Here is a 9,565-nt window from a genome sequence, read left to right as displayed (position 1 = left end):
CCACCATCAAAGTCATAAACCGTTTACTGACCTACAAACCCAACAACCTATTGCGTTGGCTATTGCATATTTAATCCTTCCATTGAACGTCCATTAAGCGAACAACTTATTCATCAATGAAATGTGCAAAAGAGTAGTGAGTAAGTGCTGGGGTATGAAACTGGAGTGCGAACGACATCAACATTCAATCAATGCGAACATAATAATACAATAAATATGCTTTTGACATAGCAGGATAATGGCAAATGAAATATAAATACGTGTACGAGCAAAATAATAATAGTTGTGAGCGCAAAGCGTCAAGGCGTATAAATACGAGATGACCATGCGCCTAAAGGGAAAGTAGTGCTAGGCTACTCGCACAACGCGTATCCTCCATCCGGCAGAGTCGTGCGCCGAAAGTGTGGTGAAGTGCCGAATATGTCTACCCGTTATTGCTCCTCCTCGTCAATTTACGGCTTGCTGTCATGGTTATTGGTGCTGCTCTTTGTGCTGAGTGGGTTGGAAAGACGTGTGTCAGCGCTGCGTTACGCCCAAGGTACGGGCGATGAAAACTGTGAAACGTTAAAATCGGAAATACATCTGATCAAGGAGGAGTTCGATGAGCTGGGACGGATGCAGAGAACCTGCAATGCGGATGTTATAGTGAACAAATGTGAGGGTCTGTGCAATAGTCAAGTGCAGCCGTCCGTCATAACGCCTACGGGCTTCCTAAAGGTATGTGTGTGGGTATGTGCGTGGGTGATTATCTGTTTTCCTAGCTGAACGCAGGGTACGTTGTCCTGTCACGGCGCATCTACAAATTAATTTATCAAATTTTCAGTGCTTATGTATATACGAGGGCGGTTTAATAAATACTTTGCTTCACTGCCAGACCACGGCCCAATCGCAAGAGACAGGCGACTACTATCAAAGTCTTAGGTGAATAGGGCAATAAGGAAGCGGGCAATATCCGCCGCAGATTCTATTTTTCGATGTAAAATCGTAAAATCGCGCTTAAATGCTGAATGCGGTGACTATTATTTTTAAATACAGGGTTTGTCCGGAAAGTAATAGGAATGATACTTCGGAACGTGCGCGCACCGAATGGATTCGGTAGAGGGCATTCCTTGCTAACGAGCAAGTGGAGAGTCAGGACAAACATTTTCGCGCGACGTGTTTCTGTGAAGGGTGCAATCCGAAAATGCAGCGTTCGTTAGACCAGAGGTACGCGATGAACTTTTATGTGAAACTCGGTAAATTTGCGACAGAGACGCTTAGCTTTAGCAAGAAATGATGTATTTCGGTGGTTCCAGGCCTTTTTGGAGGGCCAGGAAGAGGTCGCTGATTAAGACCGAAAGAATGACCAAATCCAAAGTGAAAAGGATGCTCATTCTCGTTTTTGACATCAAAGGCATCGTCCACTATGAATTTGTTCCTCCTGGACAAACCGTTAAAGCCAAGTTTTACGTGGAACTCCTCAAGAGACTCAAAAGAAGAGTCAGTCGTGTCCGACAAGACATCGCAGTCAATTAGAAGTTTCACCACGACAACGCCCCGGCTCACACCGCCTTTCTTGTGAACAGCTACCTAACCAAAGCCGGCATCCCAACGCTTCCGCAGCCGCCCAGATGTGGCCCTCCCCTCCCGTACTTTTTTGTTTCCTTGCCTGAAAAGGCCGTTGAAAGGGGATCCAAGCAGCATGCACCTCGGCACCGTGACGCCTTCAATGCTTGGAAATCGCGCTGGCAGCGCTGCATCGACGCAGAAGAAGCCAATTTTGAAAGTACTGTCCAAACAGTACTCTTTACTGCAGGGTTAAAGCTTTTGGTGTATCTCTGGGTCAATTCACCTAAAAGAAGGCTATATTGAGTACTAAATGGCAATATTTTCAAAATTTTCGCTTTCGTTTTGAGGACTAAGTAGTTATTGAACCGACCTCGTAGGAATGCATGTACTTTTTATTTTACTCTATGCGTGTGTTTTCTTTATTTTCATTTATTGCATTATCTCTCTTGTCGTGCAGGAGTGCTACTGTTGCCGCGAAAGCTTTCTCAAGGAGAAAATAATCACTTTGACGCACTGCTACGATCCGGATGGCACCCGCCTCTCCACACCCGAAATGGCTACCATGGATATAAGACTGCGTGAGCCAACCGACTGCAAGTGCTTCAAATGTGGCGACTTCACCAGATAAGCGCTAAAAGCGGCATGCAGCATAAAAAATTATACATTTTTGCAGCTACAAGCACTCGTACATACATACATACACATAAATTATAGCAGCAACGCTGTCTACCTATAGCGGGGGAAAAACAGCGTATGTGAATAAAAGCGTATTTTTGTGGAATTTTAAACGAATTTTTTCTGGTCAAATACTTTTTGATGTTGCTGCCACATTTTTGCCTGTAGGCTGAGAACGTCACCGCAACGCGTATATGAGTGATTGCAAGTGAAAGCCCACGGGCGGTTTGACAGTGAGTGTTAGTGCGCGAGAACGCGTTAATGTGTGTGTGTGTGTGTGAGTATTCCCTTTTACGTTGCCGAAGTTCGTTGTCTGGCTTGTGTAGTGGTAACGCGGCAGGGCGGTAAAAGGCGTAGCAACATTTTTGGCACATGTGATTATGCCCGCGGTTGTTTACTCAACGTTTTACTTAATACTTTTATTTTGGTACACACATGCACATAACATTATGTGTGATTGTGGGAGTGTGCAATGTGTACTTCATACGCCTTTGCGGCGTGTATCCTTTCAGGCTCCACTTGCGCATGTCAGCGTCAGTTGTTGACAGTTTTTGATTAACATGCCTCAAAGGTATTCAACTCGCATACAAGTACACACAAAACGCTCACATATAAACAAATTGATATGTATTTAGTTGTACAAATGCTTTTTTACTTGCCCCGCAGCGTTTGACGAAATCCTTAAAGCGATTATTTGATGTGCCAAAATACGCACAAATATTTCTACTCCGTTAACAGTGCGCCATTTTTGTGTCAATACGTGAATATTGAATAAATCAGTTAGTGACTGATTCTCGAAAGTCAAAATGCTGAATGCGGTGATGTCACAAGAAACGGAGTTTTGGAGTCGGAGATATTAATCGGACATACTCTACTTGATATTTTCAAATAGAAAGATAAATCTTTTGTCTTCCTTGCTGATTTAATAATAAATATTTTTGAGACAGACATATATTTGGACAGAAACAAGAGCTTGCTGAAGCATAGTTTCGTGAATGTTGAACGCTGGACTTAAATTCAAGTTTACATACATGCATTTGTGTGATAGTTAGGATGGAAAGGCTCAGTTTGGGTGAAACCGAACATTTTATACTCTTGCAACTTCCAACATTCAAAGCCAGGGGCATACCTTAAGGTGGAAAACGTCAACCAGAGGATTTCAATTCAAAAAATTATAAATATATACATATATATAACTCATACACTGACCGACACATTCGATGAAAAGATTGTCATATGGAGTAAAATCACCCGGACGTTTGTTAAATGCGATCTAGATCAAGCTTTAGCCCAATTTTATCCATTTTAGAAAGACGCACTGTTATCAGTAAAACTCGCTCTCTCCTTTTCATTCATACAACTCACATGTTGGCCGCTATATGAGATATAAAGTACCTGGAAGTTCAAAAATCGTTGTGTTAAGTGTGTGGGAACTAAGGAAAGTATTGAAGGACTCAGTCCATTTTTGCCACACAGACACACCATTATCAGGAGCAAATTCTTCACGAATTTCAATTATATGCATGTCTCAAAATTGACCGATATTTTCGGTAAAGAGTTAACTATCGATACTGGGGTACAATGGTCATATGGTGACCTACAGTAAAGGCATTACTAGTGCAAAGTTTTCTTCCGTTATATTAATTGATTATATTGTACAAATACACTGGAAAGGAAAGAGTCAGATGGAATTTCCCATTGTTTTATATGGGAAATAGTCCGCCTTTGCTCATTTTCGCACTGTGACATGGAAATGTCAGAGGATCAGTCTAACAGGTCTTGAGGTATGTGATTTTACCTAAAAGCGAACTGTGCCGCGTTCATCGTACAATTTTTATACCAGCTCCAATAAAGCCCTCTCATACGGGCGCAAAATTTAATGTCTCTGGCGTATTTATTTATTTATTGATTTATCGCGCTTTCAGTAGCTTTTTACATTCGATTTCATACATTCTAACACTGCCGGTAACAGTTCTTATAAGAATTGTCCGCAGCGAATTTGGTTATTTCAGATTTAGTGAAGTGTAGGTTTTTTAAATATTCGGCCCACAGAAACACCTTGCTATTGCGATCGCCTGTGCTAAATTTAAGTCTCATAGCTTATTAAAAAAATGTAACCGGCAAACGGTTTTCATCCATCCATTGGAAAAAGCTTTGCTCGCTCTTTTCAGTTTATAAACACAACATTCAAGTCGAAATATATACATATTATTTTCCTTAACTCCGGTTGCAGTAACAGAAAAGTATTAAACTCATTCGAATGAGCGCAATTTTTATACCCTTATGTGCTCCAATAAAGAGTAGCTTTACAAACCTCATTGACGTAGAGTATGGCCTACCTAAATTTTTCGTAGAGTATGTCCTAGCCAAATCGTCTACGTATGATGGTTAGCACTTTGATTGGAGGTGATATAAAGCCACCAGATCCATAAGAACAAGAGCTCGCAAAAGACTACAATTTGCATATCAGCGGTTTTACTAAGTACCAGGATTCGCAATCGCATAAGAGTACTGTTTTCACGCTTGATTTAAAAATACAAATTAGATAGGTACTGACTAAGATAGATTTAGAGAACATAATGATGGTTAGGTGAGCAAATTCACCACGAGCTTTGTTTATGCGTTTGACAATGTCTTCAGCAGAATCTCAAGTGACGGTAGTTTCACTCCCAAATCATATCTTTAATGTGTAAAATAAGTTATAAATGTTCGGTGTAATAGTTGATATAAATTCGGTTGTACCTACGTTACTTTATAGGGCAATCTCGCTAGCACTCTCTCCAAGCTTATTTAAAACAAGTCTGAATTTTTTACTGTCCATCACGCCAGTAATTCGAGATGTTCCAGAACATTCCTGGAGACACATTGTTTGCCCATTAACGTCTTATTTAGTACATCGACCAAGGCAAGAGCAGTTGTGACATAACTCATTGCTTTATACCAGTTTTGCCAGCGTAATGAGTTTTGATGATGTTTATCAGTTTTTTGGTATACGAATACGTTCTATACTATCAAAATCGGTACTGAAGTCCACAAAAAGGGTTTTTATATTCGCTTGCCTCTCGCTGATTTGCTCCAGTATAACGCCTAGTACGACAATATGATCAAATTCTTCTTCTTCTTCTTAATTGGCGTAGACACCGCTTACGCGATTATAGCCGAGTTAACAACAGCGCGCCAGTCGTTTCTCCTTTTCGCTACGTGGCGCCAATTGGATATTCCAAGCGAAGCCAGGTTCTTCTCCACTTGGTCCTTCCAATGGAGTGGAGGTCTTCCTCTTCCTCTGCTTCCTCCGGCGGGTACTGCGTCGAATACTTTCAAAGCTGGAGTGTTTTCGTCCATACGATCGACATTACCTAGCCAGCGTAGCCGCTGTCTTTTAATTCGCTGAACTATGTCAATGCCGTCGTATATCTCGTACAGCTCATCGTTCCATCGAATGCGATATTCGCCGTGGCTAACGCGCAAAGGACCATAAATCTTTCGCAGAACTTTTCTCTCGAAAACTCGCAACGTCGACTAATCAGTTATTGACATCGTCCAAGACTCTGCACCATATAAGCAGGACGGGAATTATGAGTGACTCATAGAGTTTGGTTTTTGTTTGTCGAGAGAGGACTTTGCTTCTCAATTGCCTACTCAGTCCGAAGTAGCACCTGTCAAGAGCAGTAACCCTGTTGGCAAGAGCAATCCTGCGTTGGATTTCCAGGCTGACATTGTTGGTGGTGTTAATACTGGTTCCTAAATAGACGAAATTTTCTACAACTTCAAAGTTATGACTGTCAACAGTGACGTGAGTGCCAAGTCGCGAGTGCGACGACTGTTTGTTTGATGACAGGAGATATTTCGTCTTGCCCTCGTTCACTGCCAGACCCATTTCTCAAATTAAGATTACTTAAAAAGAAAATAAATCCTCTATCAAGATCTTTAACTTGATTTTGATTGGTGGGTTTATATAACAGCTACATACTACAGTGGTCTGATCTTCAATAAACTTTAATAGGCACCGCACCAAGTTGAAATATGGAAAATACCAGGTAGCAGTTTTACCAAAAAAATTGGTTATGAACAACTTTATAATAAAGAGCCAAACCGAGTGTGAAACTTTTAAAAGAACACCTTTACAAAAGACACAATTTAATATTCATGAACTGTTTTTAAGATAGCAAACAAGCATATTAAATAATCGGCGGCAATAAATTTTCGGCAACAGAAATTAGAATAAATATGCTTAAATACAAAAAAGGAAAATTATAATGGAGAATATTGACAAATGCGACATCTTGACGTAACTGATAAAATACACCACAATGCCGGTTATATATGGATGAGTATGTTTTTATTGCGAATGGTGGAACTTGACTCAATTCAGTAAGCATTAAAACTAAAAAATATGCCGACAGCAAAATTGTGACAGCAACAACCAACTTATTAGGCGCTATGCTAACAACAACGCGGCACTCAAGTGTATGCTGTTGATAATAAATGGCAAGTTACTGAAAACAGACGTGCACATAAATTTCAATCAAAAACTAATGAATATCAAAAACAAATAATAACAATTAATCAATAAATGATGTCACTAACAAACGGTCATTGAAAACGAAAAATAGAAACATAAGAGCTTTGAGGAGACGCTAGTATAGCAATGACAAAAGGCGCATAACCAGCAGCTCAGCAACACTTTAAGCCATTAAGGGGTTGGCGGTAAAGGGGGCGCTTAACAATTTGCCACCTTAACATGGCTCACTAATGAGTGTGTATTTTAACATAGGAAACACACCTACTAAATTAGAAAATTATCAAAAATTAAAATCATCGACATATCTACATAGCGAAAATATTTAAATATATGTATGTGTGGTTTACTTATATACAGGGTGGACTTTGTAAACCAATTATAGTTAAGCGATGTCGTTCAGACGTAAATCAACTTGTATTTGTTATATTTTATTGGTTGAGTGCATGATGTTGTATAATTCTTTATTGGGTAATCTCTAAGCTCTGAAGCTAAAAATGAGCAGACTTTTTCACATAATAATGAACATTTAATCCATATCTTACAAAATAACAACCTCAAAATATTTCAGTCACTTTTATATTCTGATATGGTGTATATATTACTCGTATTAACTTTGCCACGAGGTTGGTAACTCCCTAAAGGAAAGGTCGGAGATCATAAAAAAAGTATATATAAATGATGAATTGAGTTGATATCTGTCGGTCTGTCCGTCTGTCTGTCTGTAAATACACGAACCACTTGTACTTCCACAGTTTTAGAGATATCGATCTGAATGCAAACTGAACGATCTGGATCAATGGCTTATGTGGATGACTTTTCATATTAGGAGATATCTTCACGAAATTTAGCATGGGATATTATTTAAGGCAATGGTGCAATCTCCGATAAAGTTATTTAGCTCGAATTGCTGTGGCATATACTTATGTTAGCTTAAGTTAGGTTAGATGGCTGATCGATTGACCGCACGTAGAATAGTATATGTAGTCCTTTGTGAAGCTGTAGAAAATAAGAACACCTGTGCTCGAACTTATAGATTAGCAAAACGCTTAGTGGCAAATAAAAATTTCTATATACCGTTAATTTCAACTCCCGCTAGTTCGGTGGGATATCTTAAGGTAAGCGCTCTCAAGTGTTTAAGTCTTGACCTTCAAACGCGGGACAGTCAAGAAGGAAGTATTGAGTTGTTTCCACCTCATCTTCTTCCAAACAGCTTCTGCAAAAGGCGTTTGATACTATTCCCAACCTTACAGCATGGACGCCAATAAGGCAATGACCAGTTAATAGCCTACAACTAGGGAGAGGCTAGTCTTACTGAGGGAGAAAGAGAAAGAGGAAAGAGATCACCAGATCTCCTGCGATCAATTTTGGGTCAAAAGGCTTTTGCGACAGCAAAAATAATGAAGGTGGCCCAGCGCTGACCAAACTTCCACGAAGACCAGCTATCTAGCAGTAGAACACAAGTGGATATGGGGGCACCGATACCAGCCTTATCACAAAGACATTCCCCGCTATTGATAGCGAGGAGAGGTAAATGAATTCAAGTCTAGTATCGCCGGTCTACTATCTGAGTGAATGGCTTGCAACATGCTGCTACAGAGTATAATAGTTATGTTTTACTGTTGTACGTATCAACTAAAACTAATCGAGAGAGATATAGGGTTATAAACTCTGTGATCAAATTGAAAGGTGAATTTTATCCATTTCATCTCCTTCAAAGTAATCCCCTCCCGCTGCAATACACTTATGCCAACGAATTTTCCAGTCATCATAGCACTTGGAAAAATCCTCAGTCGTGATAGCCATCAGAGCCTTCTTCGATTCAGCTTTTATATCCTCAATTGAGTCAAAACGGTGTCCTCGGAGTGGTCATGTGAATTTGCTGAATAGCCAGAAGTTACACGAAGGTAAATCAGGCGAATGCGGTGGTTGCGGCACGATATTAGTTGAAAATGTGGCGAAATGATCACGAATAACCAATGCAGCAGATATATATATATATACATTAGGGTGCTTCAAAAAAATTTTTTTTAAATTTTTTTTTCAACTCTTACCCCCTCAAATGTTAGTGATTGAGAAACAAAAAATCCTCCCTCAAGCCAGGCGCTGTAGCTTAACTATAAGGGGTCGCTATTTTTTTAGGTTCCCATACATTTAACATAGGAATTTTAATTTTTTCATTCAAACTAAAATTTCACCAACTAATTTTCGTTTCTCAAAAATTACCATCAAATATTCATAAAGTTGGCTTTTCAAACTTTAAAAATTGCCGCGACAAAATTATTATTCTCAGAAACTTTTTTTATTTTTATTGAAAAAATTCCAAATTTCAAATCACCATGTTTAATCGTCTAATTTTGATAATCAAACTTTGTCGCAAAAATTTTTAAAGTTTGAAAAGTGAACTTTCTGAATATGTCATGATTTTTTGGGAAACGAAAATTAGTTGGTGAAATTTTAGTTTGAATTAAAATTCCTGTGTTAAATGTATGGGAACTTAAAAAAAAATAGCGACCCCTTAGAGCTAAGCTACAGCGCCTGGCTTGAGTGAGGATTTTTTGTTTGTCAATCACTAACATTTGAGGGGGAAAGAGTTGAAAAAAAATATTCAAAAATTTTTTGTGAACCACCCTAATATACATACATATATATTGCAACAAATTCAGACATAGTAAAAATCGAAGATTTCACTTTTAGAGCCTCACAAAATGACGCGTATCTCAAATACTAATCAATATTTTGACGTGAAATTTAGCATAGATGTCACTAACAGTAATATTTTAACAAAATATTGTAAATATCAGTGAACTAAGTCTCACTTCG

The 9,565-nt window shown here is 39.1% G+C and overlaps 1 protein-coding gene across 1 annotated transcript; it reads left to right on the top strand.

Annotated features, from left to right (window-relative positions):
* Positions 1 to 364: 364 nt before the first annotated feature.
* On the top strand, positions 365 to 2,281 carry LOC126752701 (partner of bursicon). The gene is made up of 2 exons (XM_050463676.1): positions 365 to 717; positions 2,006 to 2,281. The coding sequence occupies exons 1-2, from the start codon at positions 421 to 423 to the stop codon at positions 2,174 to 2,176; spliced, it is 468 nt and encodes a 155-aa protein (XP_050319633.1). The 5' UTR covers positions 365 to 420; the 3' UTR covers positions 2,177 to 2,281.
* The last annotated feature ends 7,284 nt before the right edge of the window (positions 2,282 to 9,565 follow it).

Source organism: Bactrocera neohumeralis, chromosome 3 (genome assembly GCF_024586455.1).
Source record: "Bactrocera neohumeralis isolate Rockhampton chromosome 3, APGP_CSIRO_Bneo_wtdbg2-racon-allhic-juicebox.fasta_v2, whole genome shotgun sequence".
NCBI classification, from domain to species: domain Eukaryota; kingdom Metazoa; phylum Arthropoda; class Insecta; order Diptera; family Tephritidae; genus Bactrocera; species Bactrocera neohumeralis.
Note: the sequence above shows the minus strand (reverse complement) of the source record. Positions and strands in the feature narration are given on the sequence as shown.